The following is a 21520-nucleotide window of genomic DNA, read 5'->3' on the forward strand; positions in this document are numbered from 1 at the left end:
TTTGAAGTTTAAAATGAGTTAAGTAATTTTTGTTATTAGTACCTATAAAAGAGGGTTAATTAAACTTTTCGTAAGGAGAGAATTTTGTTGAAATATGAAAGAACATGAAAATAGCCTTTTCTAAAATTACAAATAAAGTTGAATTATGGTTCCATGCTTATATGTATTGTTAATGTGGTGTCACGAATCACGGCTCCAGAAATTTTTTTTTTTCATATTTGATCGGAAACGTTACCAAACAAGAAGAATGAATTACTTACTGTTCTAGGTCTAGAGGACAAGCGGCACCTTTCTCAAAGGAGAATTTTAATAGGCTGAGGATTTATTTTTTTGTGTTACACTTAAATGATGTCCAATTTTGGCATTGTAATAAATATTTTATAGTGAAGAATTCGGCCGTTACCATTAAAATTATCATAAAAAGTAAATATAGTCTAGAAATATCCTTAAAGAAAGAAACTATTTCTTGTATGATAAGTTAGTTTAATGTGGCAAAGATTTAGGAGATTTTTTAGCATTCATAGTAATACTTGAGTAAATATTATTGGATACAAATATACAAAAATACATGAAAACAGACGAAAACACACGAAATCCACGAAATCCACGTGTAAAAATTCATATCACATGGAATCTAAAGAATTATCCATTACAATTAATCATTTTAAATTACGAATTAAAATTAATCTTTTTGTCAAAAAGTTTCACCAACAAATATTTGAGAAATTAAGATTTTCTTTGCTTTTTTTGCATACAAAAATTACTATTTCGGGCTTATAATGGGTTCCATCCATTTTGGAGATCAATATTTTACTACACGTGATACATTTCTGCGCCGTAATAATCTTTGAATTATTATGTAATGATATGTTGCTTACCATAAAAGAACATAATAAAAAAGATCCACGGAATAAATAAAATTTTATTTACAACAAATAACGAAAATTTTTCTCCTGCACAAATGATCAAAATTCGGAAATAATGGTAATGCAAAATAGTTGTAATAATCCTCTTTCCGTCTGCCCGAAAGATGATACACGGCATACAATAATACCGTACAATCAATTTTATATATTAACTATAAATAGAATTTACTGCGGAATCAGAAATTTACTAAATAAAATGATATTCTCTTTATTGACAGGGGATCGACCAAGATCTGACCCAGCAAAGATCCGACCAACCACTTTAGTCGAATGATTTTCTTTTATTACGCTCATATTCTCACATGCAAAAAGATTATTGTTGTTTCAGCTTAATTGAATTAAAATGAAAACATGTGATTAATCCATCTAGTTTTTCTTCAAAATACATTAAAAATTAGGGATGTTGAATTGTATCCTTAAACTGAGATTTATTCATCGGGTTGTTTTTAGACTTTTTTTTGGCATGAGCTGAGCTTCAATTATGTTTCAAAAAGTAATTTATTAGTTTTAAGAATGTTTAATTTAAATCTTTTTTAATCTACCAAATTGGTTCATTCATTCTTTATAATTAATCCTAATTTAGTGTTTAACTAATACATTAAGCTCACACAATAGTTTAGCTTGTTTTAAGCTTAAATTCATATTAAGCTTCGCGTTGAACCGTTTAGGTAATCGAATTTAACATGGGGATCACCAGATCATCTTGATAGTTTCGCTGATTGACAGCTAATCTTAATTATGTAATTGATATGTATGTAATTATTATTATAATCAAATAACAAATTGGCATTTCTTATGATGATTTACTAGTGTCATAATTCTAACAAATAATTTTGCATTTATCAAAATTAACGTTTATGCAAAAATTTTATTATTACATTATATATAGACAATCGTTTCGTCTCCTAGCGTCAATTAATAGGATTATATAAGCCAATTAAATTAATGTATGAAATAGAAAGATTTTCTGCCACTTACAGATCAGTGATTGTTAAGAGATGTTAACATGGATAAGACATGGCGATGAAGATCTACAGTAATTAAATTACAAATTATGCGGTACAAATGTAAGTCCAGCAATATGGTTGGGTATATCGTATACAATATGTTGCAATAATTATGCTTATAATAATAATTTAATTAAATAATTATTCACAAATTTAGATCCAATATCGTGAACAATTATGTATTTATATTAATATATTTTATTATCATATTTTTCAAACTGCAATATAATAAGAAAAATATAAATTTTATCCGTTTTTAACTTGCATTAGTTTTTTAACCAATAATAATAATTTCAGTTTTAATAAAAATAAATATATTTTTCTAAAAATAATAATATCCTTTTTTTGCTAGTTTTACTACAAAATCCCGACAAATCATTATACCGACATCCTGACAATTTTATAAAATTTACCACATTTAAACTAAATATTACATATTGCAACAAATTATTTTGTTAGAACACACATCTCGGGATTTTGGATTGTCGAGATTTGGATTGTTAAAAAAATTTGTTGTCGATCTTATGTTAGTCGTGCAAGTGACTGTGAGATTTTGATCGGATACCGATAAATATATAATACTTATATAGTTATATTAATATTTAATTATTATACCGGAAAAATATTTAATTATTATTATATAATATTTATTAATCAACTAATATTATTATAAAAAATAATATCTTTATTACAATAAATTGAAAAAATTTTAATTTTAAAAAAAAATGATAATATCCACTAGTATTTAAAATTATATTATACAATTTCATAAAAATTATAACCTAAAAAAAAAAATTTTAAAAACTTATAAAAATATATGCAAAGTATATTAATTGATTAAATATTGTATATTGGAATATAATTATTATAATATTAATATGAAGTAAAAAATTTTACCTTGATTTTATATTATATTTATAAAAATTTTTTTATATAATAAACTTTTAAATTAAACCTTTTTTTTAATATATATTATAAATTTATATATTATATAACTTTTAAAGTATAATTTATTACTTTAATCAAATATACACTCTTTTATAAACAAATAAATTGCTTTTTTTATATTTAAATAAATAAAAAAATTTTATTTAAATTTACAAAATAAAATAATAAAAATATTTTATAAATTATAAATTTACAATTATTTGATTTATTTTATTATAATAAATCACTAAATAATAGTAAAATATTTTTCTACAATTAATATTAATAATTTCAAATAAATTTTTTTTTTAAAAAAAATTTAATATTTAAAAAGTTAAAATTTAAAGCAAAATTAATTAATAAAAACAATTTAAATTTTTACAGTAAAAAGATAAACAGAAATGACATCATTTCTTAAGGAAAGAAGAAGGGTTAAAACCATAACAATGTTACATATTTTCCATTTTTAGACACTTGTAGTTAGTATAATTCTGGCCAGAATTATGTTTTAATTTTGCATTTTTTAAAATAAATAATGATATAAAAAGGAAAATCAAAAATCCTAAAATTTAAATTTCATTATTTCTCTAAATTTTAATTATTTAATAACTTTTATAATACTTTAATACCTCCTTAAATACATATATTTTAAAATTGGTTACTTAAAAAGAATATATATTTAAAAAATGAAAAAAGTATTATTGTAATTTTAATTTTTTTAAATATTTAAAATAAAAGTTTTGCTAATTTTAGTTACCTCTAAGTTAAATAACTTGAATTAAAACACTTTTCTAAAAATTTATATTTTATAGTTTATGTAATTTTTTGCCAATCATTTTTTTTGAAATTTTTCAAAAAATAAATTATTTATATATTATTATTTATTTTACTTTATATAAATTTAAGCATTATGAAGCATAATAACCAAGTTTTCTTATATTTTTAGCAATATCCGTCCCTTTAACTATAATTTACATTTTTTTTTGAAAATTAAGCAAAATTATATAACATATGGGCTGATTTGTCTACCTTTAATTAAAATATTGATTTTATTACATTTTTATTATACAAAATACTATATAATATACAGTAAATTGGAAATGAGTATTAAAAAATTTTTATTTAATGTTATTATACTATAATTTGGTAAATATTTCTTTTAAATTAATATAATTCTTAGCACTTACTATATATGTTAAAAATTTATATCTTAACTTAAAACGTAAATATCTTCAGATCCAGTGATCCAATTGGCAAGCTCTTTTTTCGTTCATATAGACCAGATCAAAGGCTTTCCAAAGAGCCTAAATTTATAAAAAATGGATTAGTGGATCCCAAGATATTTGCATTTAAGCATGTTAAAAAGTTCGTACCTCAACTTTAAATGTAAATATCTCCGGATCTAATGATTCAATCGGCGAGCTCTTTTTTCGCCTATAAAGTCCAGAACAAGAGCTTTCCAACGAGCCTAAAATTATAGAAAACGGATTAGTGAATCTTGATATATTTACGTTTAAAGATGGTAATACAAACTCTGACATAAAATAATTATTTTTATTGTTTGAAAATATTTATTATGATACACAGGCAATCTCGATAAATCAGATCCTCGATAAACCGGATTTGGCACTATTTCGGATTTTTCTTCTGGAACCAAATCATCTATATTAAAACAGTCTTGATATATCGGACTTTATTAGTAAAATCTCGATATTTCGTAAATCGGATTTTATTCTAGATCAACTATAGTTAAAAAATCTTGATATGACGTATTAATTTTTTCAGAGTCCGAAATAATTATGTCAATCATTTATTAATTAGGCAAACAATTTTTCTCACTGTTTTTTTTTCAAAATATACTTTAGCATGAGAGAAAACAAAGATACGAATAATAAAAAGAAGAAATCTTTAACATTAGCTCAAAAGAAAGAACTCTGCGAAAAACAAAGAGATCAAAAACTTAGTGGTGTTCAATTAGCAGCACAATATGGAATTTCCACTAGCACAGTTTCCGATATTTTAAAAAGATCAGAACATTGGCTTTCCATTGATACCACTTTACCAAATGCAAATAATTTTCGTGAAAAATCTAGTGTTTATCCACAACTAGAAGAAGTAATAAGCATTTGGGTTGATCAACAAATTTCAAGAAATTTAACTATAAATGGGCCTATTATCCAACAAAAAGCAGTAGAGTGTGCTAACTTACTTGATATCACCAACTTTTCAGCATCTGCAGGATGGTTAAGCGAACTTTAAACAGAGAAATAATTTGCATACATATAAAAAAAAAAAGAAGCTGGCAGTGCTCCTATTGATGAACTTCCACAAATGAGAGCTGAATTACGAGAAATTCTTCAAGCATATGAACTAAAAGATATCTGGAACTGTGATGAAACTGCTCTTTTTTGGCGTTTAGAACCATCCAAAACAATAGCACATGATCCTGTACTTGGTAAAAAACGTCCTAAAAAACGTGTTAGTATTTTGGCAACTTGTAATGCTTCTGGTGATGAAAGATTGCCTTTAGTTTTTATTCATAAATATGAAACACCACGTGCATTAAAGGGAATTGAAAAAAGATCTCTCCTGTTTGGTATTATTGGAACTCTAAAGCTTGGATGCAAAGAAGTATTTTCAAACATTATCTTGAAAGATTAAATTCCAAAATGCTTAGAGAAAATCGGCATATTATTTTACTAATAGATAATGCTAGATGTCATGAATCTGAGAACATCAATAGTCTTTCAAATGTTAAGGTTCATTTTTTACCACCAAATACAACATCATTTCTTCAACCATTAGATCAAGGCATTATTTATAGTTTAAAAGCACAATATCGCAAATTGCTATGTCAAAATCGTATTCAAGCTTATGATTTTTATGAAGAGGAGACCCCATTCCACCCCCAATTGATATTTTTGATTCAATCAATTTAATTGCTGATGCCTGGAAAAAAGTATCTAAAAAAACAATTCTTAACAGTTGGGCTAAAGCTGGAATCCTTCCCAATAATAATATGGAAGATTCTGAATGTTCAGACAATTCCGATTATGAAGAAGATAATATCGGACATGAATTACAATCATTAATTGATGAGTTAGGATTCGTAGATCCTTTAGCTGTGAATGACTATATTAATATTGATAATAGAGCATCTGCTGAAGAGGAATTATCATTACAAGAAATTGTTGACGTTGTAAAGGGAACAAATGAAAGGGAAATTGAAGAGGAAGAGGAGCAAGATGAAATCTCTACAATAGTTGCGTTAAATAGCATTGAAAATGTAATTAAATATATTCAACAAAAAGATTTAGAAATTGGTAATTTAGAAATGAAAAATTTAATTAAATTGAAAAAAAGGATCTTTTTTGATAATATAAATGAAAAAAGGCAAAGTAAACTAAATGAATATTTTGATTTTAATGTATGACAGATAGTTCTTTTATAATAATAAAATTATATTCATTTTTGAATAAAATTTTGAAAATTTTGAACGAAAAATCACGTGATTTCTTGGTATTTCGGATTTTTCATATATTTTTATATAAATCTGGTTTGGCGAGATTTTTTCGATATATCGGATGTTTTGATATATCAGATATTTTTACTGGAACCAACTGATCCGATTTATCGAGATTGCCTGTGTACCATCTTTTATATGATATTTTTATTATACTTTTATAAACATTTATAGCTACTAAGGCTATATAAATTTTTATTTTACTTTATATTTTATTAAAATATACTTACTTTTTAATAATATATGTTAAAAATTCCATATATATGAGAAATGGGTTTTTTATTAGTGAAATGGGTTTTTTCACAGCTCTTTTACATTTAATAATTTAAGTTTCGCAAATGTAAATTTTTGTTCAACTTATTATTTAGTCAAGTGATCATCAATCAGATGATTTTTTGGTATTACAAAACAATTTTAAGTAACAAAAATTATGAAAATCAATCAATAACTCTTTGACAAATCAGCCTATATGATTATATAAAATTTATTAATAGATTAAATTATCCAGGTTAAATTAAATTACCTTAAATTAAAATTAATTTTATATATTTAAAATAATTATTTTTTTTAACTAATTTATGAAATTAGTTTTTAATTTAAATTTTAAGTTTACAAATTTAAAAGTTATTTTTCTACTTGCCTAGCTGAGTTTAGTATATTGTTAGCTGAGTTCAGTATAGAGTAATTTTGGTCTGATTTCGCAAAATTATGAACAGCAAAACTCAGTATTTTTTGCTAAGTATACATATCAAATTTTTGAATACTCAGATAAATATCACATTATACTATACAGTATACAAATATTAAAATACACAAGGATAAAGAAAAAAAAATAAAAAAAATATTAAAAATATTTAAAAAAACTTTATAAAAAATTATTTTATTATTATTATTTTAGATTATAACTAATTTTAATCAGAGGTGATATAACTCAGGTGATATCACCTATTAATTTTATTATAATTTAATAAATTTGATATGGGTGATTTAACTTAGGTGAAATCACCTATAATTTTATTAATAATTTTGATACGAATAAATTTAATTCAGGCGATATCACCTGATTACATTAATTTTACACGATGATATAATTGTTTACATTTGATCGTTCCCATTATTATTATGAATGATGTAATCAAAGCCACCCATTTTAAAAATTCTCTCCCAAACGCTACTTTTTCTGTTTTCGTTAAAAAACTTCGCTTGTTTCGCGTTTCTAAAAAATTGTTTGCGAGATAAAATTAATATCACTCATTGCTTCTAGTGTATTACTTACATAGACTTTAATGCAAAACTTTACAATGAAAGATACTACAACCTTTCCTTATAATTCTTTATATAATGATAATTCTGACTTGTTATTCAACGCTTATTATAATTCTTCATATAATGATTCTGACTAATCATTCAACTCTTATCATAACTCTTTATACGATTTTTTTAATCTGATGCTTGATTTTTCATATGATTTTTCTGACCTATTCCTTGAAAATTATGAAAAAGATAATAGAATCCAAATAGAAAATGAATGTATGGTGAAAAATCATCAGAAAGAAAATAGTGAGTATTGTGATCAAATGAATCTGACCTTTTATTCAGATAATTCCTCTAATTTGATAGTTAATTCTCACGTGTTCTTCTAATTTATTTCTTAAAAATTATAAATAGATAGCAACGTTCAAATAGTAAATAAAAGTATGATAGATATTATAGATTATCAAAGCGATCATCAGAAAGAAAATTGAATGTTATGATCATTTGATTCTAACCTGTTATTTGTCTCTTATTGTATAATTCTCCTGATCTGATATGATTCTAACATAACCTTTTGATCTATTCTTTAAAAATCATAAACAGATAATGAAATTCAAATGGAAGTGAAAGATTATTCAGAAGATTATTGCAGCAAAGAATATGATGATGACAGCGAGTATGAAAAAGAAGAAGATGGATTATTAAAGTTAAATAAAGGAATGAAATTTGAAACATAGGAACTTGCCGAATCATACTTTGATGAATATGCAAAGCAAAATGGATTTTAATTTCGTAAAATAAGACGTGTATTAGATCCAAATAATAATACAATTGTTAGACGCTGAACATATGAATGCACATATGGCTAAACTCATGAAGCTCAAAAGGCTATTTTAGCAGAAAATAGAAGGGATAGAGATTCTGAAATGATCGGATGTCCTTGGCACATTAATCTCGCATTTTCCAAATTTTCAAATGGAGTTCAGATTAATAGTATAATTGGTAAACATAACCATGAGATGAACCCCCATATTTCTGAAATAGCACCAAGATTTTGAAAGCTAATTGACAAAATGCTTGAAAAAGTAAAATTTTGGACAATTCAAGAAAAAATAGGTATATCAACGTAATATAACCTTTTAGTAGCCTTGTTTCCAGATAAAGTAATTAATAAAAAAGACTTAAGTAATGCTATTCAACAATTTAAAAAACAAGTAAAACCTAGTAAAAATGATGCATGTCAAATGCTTACCGAATTATATCTTAAAAAAAATGATGATCCAAGATGGATTATAAAACCACACTTTAATGTTGGAGTCTTGGAGAAAGAAGATTAAATTCGCTGTTTTGGATGTCTCCAGACCAAGTTAATGCTTATGGAAAATATCATGATATTGTAATTATTGATACAACATTAAGGACTAATCAATTTGATATGATATTGATGTTAGTTATAGTTGTTGACAATAATTTTAAAAATTTAATAGTAGCAGCGGCTATTTTGGAAGATGAAACAGAAGTAACTTTTTCGTGGACTCTACAAGAATTAAAAAATTCTTGTGATGTTATACCAATTATCTTGTATTCTGATGCTGATCCGACCTTGATATCAGTCGTAAAAAAGAACTATCCAGAAATACATCATTTTCATTGTATCTTTTATATAGAACTGAATTTAAGAAAGAAACTTAAGGGAAAATTGCAAGACCAATTTGAACCCTTTCATGCTAAATTTTTAGCAATGCGTAATTCTTTATGTTCTAAAAAGTTTGAAACAGGATGGGAAGAGCTTATTAATGAATTTTCAGCTTGCGAACAATATCTTACAAGAGTTTTATATCCTTGTAAAAAAAGTTGTGTACGTTTCGCTATTAACCGAAATTTTACTGCTGGAATTCAGAGCACACAACAAGTAGAAGTAACTAATAGAATTATTAAAGAAAAATTAAATAGGTCTTCATATTTAACAGATGTTGTTGGAGAAATTCAAAGGATATTTGACCAACAATCAAAAAGAGCAATATTAAGTAAATGTAAAAATGAAATTCCAACAAGAAGAATACCTTTTATAATGGATGAATACTTTCCAAATCTTGATAAAATTTTACGTGAATACTTAACACCTCAAATTCTTCAAAAGCAACGCGATCAAATGGCTCAGTCATTATGCTATGATACTGTATTAATTAAAGATCAGCAACTGCTTTTAGAAGTAAGTTTAATAGTTAATAAGAAATGAAAGTTAAAGATAGTTATTAACAATTAAAATATTTTCTTTTTTTCTTTAGATCATGGATGATTCTTATCAACAAGAAATAGCTAGAGAGGATAACTATGACCAACCTCAATCTTTATTTTCTTTATTAGTAGAGAATATACCTTATAATAATATTCTACAAGTGTGGAAAGTAACAAGACATTGTGGACAAAATTCAGAACTACAATATATTATTCTTCTTAATGATGGTTCACATTTATGTACTTGTCTTTGGCTTATTAACAAAGGGATTATATGTAGACACTTTTTCCGTGTTATGTCTTATTCAACTAATGCACAATTTCATATATCACTTATTTCACACCATTGGTATAACAATAATAAGTATAATATTGAACAGCGTAAGAAAAATATAGTATTATTTCATAATGAAGAAAATATTCTAGCTGACGAGTCAGAACAACCCTCATTTCAACATCTTATGAATTTTAGGCAAACACCTAATGTTGTACAATTGCAGGATCCTAAACAAAAATATGGATTTGGCATGGGATATGCTAAAAAAGCTCTTGATTTGGCTGTTCAAACTGATAAGATTGATGAATTTGTTGGTCAAGTAAAATATTTTATTGAGAATACAAAAGCAGAATTATCCAAACAACAGGAAAATTTGACTTCTATGCATATTGGTGATCCATTACGAGTACAACATAAAGGTAGACAACCTAATAGATACAAGTCATGTGGTGAACCCCAAAGAAAAAAATCAAAGTATATTCGAAACATAATTAACATTACCAATAAAAATTATGAAGAAGTTGTAGAAAGTCAAGTTGGTAAAAAAAGAGAAAAGCATTGTAAAAAATGCAATCAATCAGATCATTATGCTTCACAATGTCCAAATGCTTAATAAATTGGTAACTAAATTATATTAGTTTTTTTTATAGCATGTACAAGCTCTTTTATTAGGAAATAAACGAAATAAACTATATAATAATTGTCATATAATATAAAAAATTATGTAATAAGATTTGCCATTAAATTTATTATACGTGTAAAATCACCTGATTTTAGCAAATTATTTATAAGTGAAATCACTTGGGTGATATTCATCCGGAGAGCAAATTAGTAAGATTCTTATAAAAATATTAATTATTTTTCATATTTAATATATTTTTTCAATTATTATATACTACTAAATTGGCATATCTAAATTAAGTACAAAAAAGAAAAGTACTTTCATTTCAAAATTTTTTTAAATTCTTCAAAAAATAAATTGTAATCAGCCAGTAAATATAATAATTAAATTGCAATAACTCATATTCTATTACTAACTGTAAAATTTAATATATTAGTATACAGTCAAACCTTAATATAGCGATCCCTTAATATAGTAAATTTTTCAGACAACTATAATAAATTTCCTCTTGCTATAACAAATTAACCAATCAAATCTCTTAAAATCTTCACTATAGCCCTATAGCAAAGTTGAGGTCTGGAACCTAGAATTTATTATAACAAGGATTGACTGTATAATAAATTTATTCAAAATTAGTATTATCATATTTAAGTTGAAATACAATTATATTACTAGCATTTATCTGTTATTTTTATATTATAATAATTAATTATTTTAAACATTTTTTTAGTAATATAATTTTAGTATATTATATATTATATCAGAACTCCAAACATCTCTCATACAATTCACATTAAAGTTTGCATAGAGTTTATATGTTAATTTTAGCCAGAATTACGTATTTCAAAAGTATTTTTAAATTTTCTTATCATACATATCCTGTTTTTAAACGATTCAGTAATTAGATTTTAACAAATTTGGTCTTATTAGATTCATTTTGATAAAGCAAATCTAATGATAGTAAAATCGCATTTTTAGTATTAATATTAACCAAATTATTGCTAAAAATGCATTTTACTATACGATTACTAAAGCTCTGAACAGTTCAGACTAAACCGGGAAACCGATCCAAAACTGGCTCAAAATTCGGTTCGGTTCGGTTCGGGTATTAGAACCGAAAAATTGGCGGTTCAGTTCAGTTTAATCTGATTTTTTATAAAAATGCGAAAAATCGAATAGCCGGCCATCTAGTGATCGTACAAAGTCGAGCCATATATCATTGGATTCCTCTCGACGAGACGCGTCGAATGGTGGTAAGATCATGTCTTTAGCATCGATAGATCACACGTTAACCCACGCTAAATGATTTATAATAATTGGAATTAGCAAGCTATCTATTGGTGCTAGAGACATGATCTTAGCACCATTCGACGCGTCTCAGTGAGATGAATCCAATGAATATAAATTCGTTCATATACGACCACTAGATGGCGAATAATATCAAGTTTCGCATTTTTTTAAAATTTTTGAGCGTTAAAAATTAAAAATTCCGATACATGAATTTATTCGTCGTCTAATGGTCGTACAAATATGAATTAGGACTCATTGGATTCGTCTCAATGAGACGAGTCGAATGGTGGTAAGATCACGTCTCTAGCATCGATAGATAGCTTGCTAATGCCAATTTTTTATAAATTATTTAGCGTGAATTAACTTACGATCTATTAATGCTAGAGACATAATCTCACTACCATTCGACTCGTCTCATCGAGACGAATCCAATGAGTCCTAATTCATATTTGTATGACCATTGGACGACGAATAAATTCATGTATCAGAATTTTTAATTTTTAACGCTCGAAAATTTTAAAAAAATGCAAAACTTGATATTATTCGCCATCTAGTGGTCATACATGAACGAATTTATATTCATTGGATTCGTCTCACTGAAACGCGTCGAATGGTGCTAAGATCATGTCTCTAGCACCGATAGATAGCTTGCTAATTCCAATTATTGATAAATCATTTAGCGTGGGTTAACGTGTGATCTATCGATGCTAGAGACATGATCTTACCACCATTCGATGCATCTCGTCAAGATGAATCCAATGATATATGGCTCGACTTTGTACGATCACTAGATGGATGGCCGGCTATTCGATTTTTCGCATTTTTATAAAAATCGGATTAAACTGAACCGAACTGCCGGTTTTTCGGTTCGGTTCTTACGGATTTCGGCTCTAATCCAAACCGTCTATAATCCGGACCAAACCGACCTGTTCAGAGCTTTAACGATTACCTTTGAGTTATATGAAAGATATTCAGAATCCTATTATATTCAATAAAATTTTTGATATAGATATGTAATTTAATCTTCATTAATCCAATAAAGAGTGATAGTAAAATAAGACTTCAAATATTTTTTATTTAATTCAATAAATACGTATAGTTAAATTTTTAATTTTTAATAATTTGGCTAATATCAGTGTTAAAAATGCAATTTTACTATTATTAAATTCCTTTTATTAAGATAAATCTAATAATATAAAATTCATTAAAATCCAACCAATTGGTAACTAACCTATTTATATATTATTTAAAATCTTAGTAAGATACTTCAGATTTGTACAAAAAATCTATATATATGTCAATTATAATTGCAAATTTATTTATCATTGTAATTAATAAAGTATATAGCATTTTCTTTTAATAATTATTATATAAATCTAAAATGTTTTCAAAAATTACTTACTTTATTAAAAGTTTAAACTATTAATCCAATGCTTTAATAAATATATAAAATCTGCATTTTCAATAACTAAAAATACTTGTTAATTTATAATTATCCATCTAATAAAAGTTTTATTAGAAATATAATTTTATTTTCATCCTTTTTTCTATAAATTTTACTAAAAATGGCCAATTTTTTGAAATAATTTTGTAATTAAGGTTGCTTGTCTAAACCTCTTCAAAATTTTACGATTATTTTCATCAAAATTTTACTATAGATTTATTATAGTTTCGGCAAAGTTTCGGCAGTTTCAGCATTTATAATAAGTTTTAGCAGTTTCGTCTTTCTCTAAAGTTTCGCCAGTTTTTTAATATAACTTTAATATAGTTTCAGCAAAATTTCGCTTTTCAGCAAAACGCCATCTTGCCTAAACCCCTAGATTTCAGCAAGCAACCTTATTTGTAATAATTTTAAAATACTACTAAAATACATTTAATATATTAAAATATTTTTATTATACTTTAGTTATTATTTTGTAATTGTATTGTATCTAGATCTATAAAAATATCTCAAAGTAATATCACAATAATTTTTTAATGCTTTTATTATTATTTTATTATTATAATATAATTAACTTTAATATTATTTTAATATTTTAATTTCAAAAATACCTTAAATATATTTTGATATATTTTAAAAATTTTACAAAATAATTGCACAATTGTTTTGAAAGCTATTGTATCTAGGTCTATAAAAATATTTCAAAAAATTGGCAATTTTTAGTAAAGTGAAGTTCAATAAAATATATTTGAATAATTGCATTTAAAATAGTATTCTTTAATAATAATAATTCCTATTTCTTTTGAATATTTTTTGTGATAAAGTTCTTTATAAAAATTTTATTATTTTAAATAATATTATTTAAATAATATTTTAAACAATATCAAATTAATAATATTATTATAATATTATTAATAATATCATTAAGATTATTTTAATAATTTTATTTTAATATTTATTATAAAATATTAAAATAATGTTATTATAATATTATATTTATATTATAATAATAAGTGATAATAATATTGTAATAAAATTATTTTAATATTATTTTGATCATATTATTATAATATCAAAATGGAATTATTAAGATAATCTTAATGATATTGTTTTAGTAAAAAATATAATAATACTTATTATTAATTTTATATTTTTCATTAATAAAGTTCTAAATTGGATTAATTTTCATCATTTTGATTTTTGATATATGTTTAGTAGAAAAAACTGATATTATTTTATTTATATTATTAAACTATTTAAATGTATTATTATTTATTAAATTTATATCTATCTTAATAAGATTTATATTATTATTATTAGAAACAAAAAAATATATAAATATCATTTAAAATTAATTTTTCAGTTATTATGATTTATTAAAATTAAAAAAATTAATAAAACAAATTATTTTACTAAAATAAGTTTAAATAAATATATTTAAAACATAATTTAAACTTATATTTCACAAAAATAATTCTTTTTTTATTTAGGGTTCTATGTAAAGTCAAATTGCTACTGCTAAACATTAAAAATCATAATAATAAAAGTTGTTCCCCATAGTAAAATCTACATATTTTATTAAACTTTAATATAGCTATAATCAAATTTAAATGAGATCATTAAAGTTGAATGCAAAATTTTTCAAAAATATAACTTTTGATCAATAGTAAATCTATATTCTTATAATAATAAATAATATTTATTGTCATATAAATTATTATGATTTAAGCTCTTTGCAAAAAAAAATTTTATTAGAATAACTTCATTTTTCATAAAATTAGATAAGAACTGAATTTGTAAAATTGCAGGCAAATTTGCCTGCAATGTTTTACTGTTTAAGGCATAAAGTTATTATTAGATTATAATATTACCATTAAATTATAAAATTACTGTTATAATCTAATTTAAATTTAAATTGCTAATAAATTTTTAATAATTATATTAAAAATTCATTATGATTTATTTGATTTTTTAAAATATATCTACTTACTATTCTAATAATTTTATAAAGATAAATTATAACTCTTTAAAATCTTCTTATTGTGATATATTAAATGATAGTAAATTCATATTTTTACTATTGATATATATACTGTATAATTGATTAATAATATATAAAGGCAATTTCTATTTGTACACGGAGTGTTTAAATCCGGGTCATGTGATTATTGCCATTTTGACTAATAGTATAAACTTCAAAATTAGTAGATAAATTGATTTTTGCCTGCTCTACAAGTTTATCTAAGAAATCAAAGGTGCTTTTGAATGTCAGTTTTGACTTTACCTATGAATAATTGATTTTGCCGATCACTCTTAAAAAAATTTAGGAAATAATCGGCAAAGACAGTTTTTCATATATTAGTTAAAACAGAACCCCACCTACTATTAAGATAGGTCACCCTGTAGTATACACCCTATAAAAAGTATTTATATTTAAAATATAATTAAAAACTTTTTAAAATATATTTAAAATATACTTAAAATATATTTAATTTAAAAATTGCGAAACACTTATAATATACTTAAAATGTATTTAAAATTATCTTAAAATATATTTCTAATATATTTAATTTTTGCCCAAATACTTAAAATATACTTAAATTATATTTAAATTAAAATTTAAGTATATTATAGATATATTTTTACATACTTAAAATATTCTTATAATATATTTCATAATATATTTTAAGTATATTTTAAGTATGTAAAAAATATACTTATAATAATCTTATAATATACTTAAATTTTAATTTAAATATAATTTAAATATATTTTAAGTATATGGGCAAAAATTAAATATATTAGATATATATTTTAAGATAATTTTAAGTATATTTTAGATATATTAAAAATATATTATAAGTATTTTGCAATTTTTAAATTAAGTATATTTTAAATATATTTTAAGTATATTTTAAGTATAATACTTTTTATAAGGACATGCTGTCCAAATTATTTTGGGATGCCATAATTATAATTTGGGATGCCATAATTCATTCGGTTTATATATAATTTACTATGTAAAGTGCCAAAATAATTTGGGATGCTATAATTGAATTTGGGATTTTACTTATAATTACGGCAGTCCAAAATAATTTGGGTGGCATGTATATCCTGTAGTCTAAGGTAAGGTTTACATATAAAACTCTTTGAAGATCCTACTATAAAAGGAAATTTTATGTTACATTATTATGATTTTTTTCCTTTTTAGTTAATTAACCAATAGAATTTAAGCAAATCATAAGGTAAGGTTTCATATGAAAGTGAAATTTCTACCAGTAACATATCTTAGTAGTAGGCGGGATCCTTCAAAAATGGTATTCAAAATCCTCTTTGATGCCTTAAGTAAATTTGCAGAGCAGTCAAAAATATATATATTGTATAGAAAAAGTAAAAGAGTGTAATATTGGTGTCATTATATTTCACATGACCTGTATTTAAACACCCCGTGTAAACTTTGAAATTTTCATATATAAATATTAAATAATTACAAATAATTATTGTATTATATATTGATAATTTTTTTTTATTTTAAAGTTTATTAATTATAACACAGGATTCATACAAAATAGATGTATAACATCATAATATACAAAAATAAGTCATCCAATCCCTGATGTGCAATGAGAGTATATTAATAAACCTGATACAAATAATTATATATTGATAATAGATATATAAATTTACTATTATTTAATATATTATGATGAGAAAATTCCAAAAAACTATATAAATTCATTTTTATAAAATAGTTAAATAATAGTAAGTAAAACATTTAATAAATTATAATTAAATTAAATTTGAAATTAGAATTTAATTAAATTTATTTAAAGATTTATAACTAAAGGATAATGTAAATAATAGTTTAAATTAAGAAAATTTAAATATAATAATATTTTGCTATAATATTATTAATTAAAATTTTTTTTTTAATAATACTAAATTTTGTCTTTAATTCTTAAAAATATATATATAAATGCTAAATTTATTTAGAAATACTATATTCATAGAAATTATATTAGTATTTTATTAATTTTTTTAAGTATTTTAAATATTTTAATAAAAAATTCAATAAATTTATATAGAAATATTATTTAAGAAATAATTGATCTATTATAATAATTTTCTAATATATATTAATATATTTTACTAATTTCAAAATGAATTACAAATAAATTAACTATAAAATATTTAAATAAAATAAATAAAATAAATAATAATATTAGGGCTATACATGGCCTGGTAATTCAGTATTTTCGTATAAATACGTAATTCGTAATCCTGGTAATTAATTACCAGATTACTTGAAAAATACGTAAATACGTAATTATTTACGTATAACGTAATTATTTATATATGACGTAATTAAATTAATATAAATATATATATATAATTAATAGATAATATAGTGCGAAATTATTTTGATCAACTTCCAAATTAATAAAACTATCTAAACCATAAATAGTAATTTATTTATTAAGTAAAAAAACTATAAAAAGTAATCATTCATTTTTTTTTTAACATTTAAAAAAGAATTTATAATTCTTTCGCGTTATAATATACTTCTTTTAAATCTTTTTAAGATATTTTAAATATGGATGACAGTAATGATAATCAAAATACAATTATTAATCAAAATAAAAAAAAACGTGGTCGTCCAAAAACTGATATTTGGGATTATTTTAAGGAAGGGCCAAGAAATAGGCGATTGTTCAGCAGAATGTAATTTTTGTGGCTGGAAACAACAAGTAGGTCAGCCTATTGAAATGCAAGGACATATTGCTTTAAATTGTTTAAAGGTATCACCTGAAGTAAAGTCTTTATTCTGGAAAAAGTAAAAAATAATGGACATCTCGGTTATAATAAAAAAATTAAAATTAGCCACAATCAGCCAAAAATAGATGAGATATTTGATTCAACCAAAATTGATCAAGCTAAAATTGAAATGGCAAATCGTGCTATTGTAAAATTTTTTGCTTGCTGCGGTATCCCTTTTCATATAATTGAAAACCCTTTTTTCATTGATCTTCTTCGTACATTATGTCCGGGATATAATCCACCATGTAGACAAACTCTTACAGAAGATATGCTTAATGCGGAAATTTCACATGTTATTACTGAAATAAATCTTAAATTAAATAATGAAAAAAATCTTACATTGGGTACGTAATAATAATTTATTATAAAATATAATAAATTAAATTATTAATTGTAATTTCTTAATTTTTAAAGGAGTAGATGGTTGGACGAGTACTAGTGGACAATCACTTTATGCATTTGTTATTATTACTGGTGAAAGAAAAGAATATATTCACTCAGTTCAAAATTTATCAAACTATTCACATACGGGAGAGTTTTTAGCAAATAAAATAATTGAGGTAATTGAAAATGTTGGAGTTACAAAATTTGCAGGAATAGTATCAGATAATGCATCTACAATGGTCATGGCAAAAAAGCTAGTTAACGATCGATATGGATTTATAATGCCAATTCGGTGCATTGCACATCATATAAATCTATTAACCAATGATATTTGTAAATTAGAGTTTGCCCAATCAATATTAAAAAAATGTATGAAATTAGTTCATTTTTTTAAAGCATCTCATCGGGCAGGTGCAGAATTAACAGATGAAATAAAGGAAAATATGGTTAAAGGTGGTAAATTAAAGGGGTATTGTCAAACGAGATGGATGACTGCATGTGATTGTGTTTCTTCAGTTTTAAGATGCGAAGAAGCTCTAAAAAATGTTGGTATTTATTGATTATTTTTAATTATTTATTTTTAATTAATTTTAATAAATTTATCTAATTTTAGATAGCAAATAATAACCCGAATTACCTAAAGCAAAATATCAAAGAAATTATTACGAGGCGTTTTTTTATGGATATTGAAGAATTACAATTAATTCTTAAGCCAATAAAAGAAGCCATCAAATATTTAGAAATGAAAAATGCAACGTTAGCAGATTGTTTCTTACAATTAATAAAATTGTCATATTCAATCAAAAGCTTATCAGAAACTCATACTACTTTTCGACAACAATGCATTAAAGCATTTAATAAAAGGTGGATGCAGTTCGATTTTAGGTTATATATGTTAGCCTATTTACTTCACCCACTATACCGTGGTACGTATTTGATAAAATAAAATGATGATTTTTACCTTATTTAACAATTAATTAATTATTAATTAATTAAAATATCATAGGTAAAGGATTCCGAAATCAAGTATGCCGTAAAGTAGTTTATTGGGCAATTGAAAATATATGGATAAAAATGGGAGGCGGAGAAAATTCCAGTTCCAAATTAATTGGGCAAATTGCTGCTTTTCGTGATAATCTTCCTCCTTATAATGATGAATTTGTTCCTAAATATTATACAGTTGAGCGTTGGTGGAGTTATGTAGAACAAGATGAAGGAGAAGAAAATTTTATCCAACAACTTGCATTAAAAATATTTTCAATAACTCCACACAATGCAGGATGTGAGAGAATATTTTCCGTGATGGGTTGGTATATGAATAAAAGGAGAACACGGTAAATATTTATTTTATTGTTGCTAGTTATTAATTTTTTTTTTGAATTTTAAATTTTAAGTAATTCCTTTCAATTAGATTAAGTGTGAATCATTTACAAAATCTTACGAAACTTCACACATATTATGTTTCAAACGCGAAAACTGAATTAAAGTATACGGCTAGAGATATGAATGTCAAGAATGATGAAGAGTTTTATCAATTGGTAAGAAATGGTATATATCAAAATATTAATGATGAAATTGGAGAGGAAGAATTAGATAATGAAGACGAAGATTATGGTGATACAGAAGACGAACTTGTTGACATAGAAGAGTATGAAAAATTTGGGCATAAAAGTAACGATAGTGTTTTACAAAGTGAAAACTATTTTAATTTTGTATCAAAGGAGCTAGTGGAATTATTAAAACTTCAGGAGCCGCGAGTAGTTATTGAACCCGTAAATGTTGATCATATTGTTGACCACGGTAACGAAAATTTCGATATAGAGAAATTATTAGACCAACAATTTAGTGAAGATGATGATGTTAACGTTTAGATAGTCCATAACTCATATTCATTTGTTGTATATTTTGATTTGTTTTATTTCTTTCAAAATTTTGAATAAAAGCTTCTAACAATTTTGCGTTCTAACATGAAGAATTTCTTCTTAATTTATTTTAAAGACAATAATTTAATACATTATTTCATTTAATTTATTTTTAACAATTTTGTATAATTTTACTAATGTTTAACAGTTTTTATTTAATGCTTAACGAAATAGATTAATAATATTTAATGATCTAATTTAACAATTTACTTTAATAATGCTTAAGATTTTCAGAAACTGAAATCTACAAAAAAATAAAAAGAAAGAAACGTACGTTTCTTCAAATTTCAAAAGAATCTGCTCTCGTACGTACTTGTGTTACTAAAGCCGAATCAGAAAAATAAGAAACCGTTGATCGTTTATTCAGGGAAAAAATAAAAGAAACGTTATACCGTTTACCCGCTTCAAAGAAATAAATTTCAAAAGAACCCGCCCCTATACACGTACCCGTGTTCTTAGAAACCCCTGAAATCTACAAAAAAAAATAAAAAAAATAAAAAAGAAAGAAACGTTAGACGTTTCTTCAAAGTAAATTTCGAAAGAATCCCGCATACACGTACTTGTGTCTTGTGTTCTAAACCGAAATCTACAAAAAAATAAAAAGGAAAGAAACGTTAGTACGTTTCTTCAAAGTTAATTTCGAAAGAACCCGCCCCTATACACGTACCCGTGTTCTTAGAAACCGAAATCTACAAAAAAATAAAAAGAAAGAAACGTTAGACGTTTCTTCAAAGTAAATTTCGAAAGAATCCCGCATACACGTACTTGTGTCTTGTGTTCTAAACCGAAATCTACAAAAAAATAAAAAGAAAGAAACGTTAGTACGTTTCTTCAAAGTAAATTTCGAAAAGAACCCGCCCCTATATATGTACCCGTGTTCTTAGAAACCGA

General features: G+C 24.1%; 2 protein-coding genes across 2 annotated transcripts; both read left to right on the top strand.

Moving 5' to 3' along the window:
* Positions 1-7831: 7831 nt before the first annotated feature.
* On the top strand, positions 7832-8374 carry OCT59_005502 (uncharacterized protein; the record flags this gene model as incomplete). The annotated part of the gene is made up of 3 exons (XM_066138402.1): positions 7832-7943; positions 8052-8078; positions 8241-8374. The coding sequence occupies 3 exons, from the start codon at positions 7832-7834 to the stop codon at positions 8372-8374; spliced, it is 273 nt and encodes a 90-aa protein (XP_065997540.1).
* Positions 8375-9378: 1004 nt separating this feature from the next.
* On the top strand, positions 9379-10765 carry OCT59_005503 (uncharacterized protein; the record flags this gene model as incomplete). The annotated part of the gene is made up of 3 exons (XM_066138403.1): positions 9379-9849; positions 9926-10045; positions 10256-10765. 3 exons carry the CDS (start codon positions 9379-9381, stop codon positions 10763-10765), a joined length of 1101 nt encoding a protein of 366 aa, XP_065997541.1.
* Between the last annotated feature and the right edge of the window lie 10755 nt (positions 10766-21520).

The sequence above is a fragment of the Rhizophagus irregularis genome, chromosome 13, assembly GCF_026210795.1.
Source record: "Rhizophagus irregularis chromosome 13, complete sequence".
In the NCBI taxonomy this organism is placed as follows: domain Eukaryota; kingdom Fungi; phylum Glomeromycota; class Glomeromycetes; order Glomerales; family Glomeraceae; genus Rhizophagus; species Rhizophagus irregularis.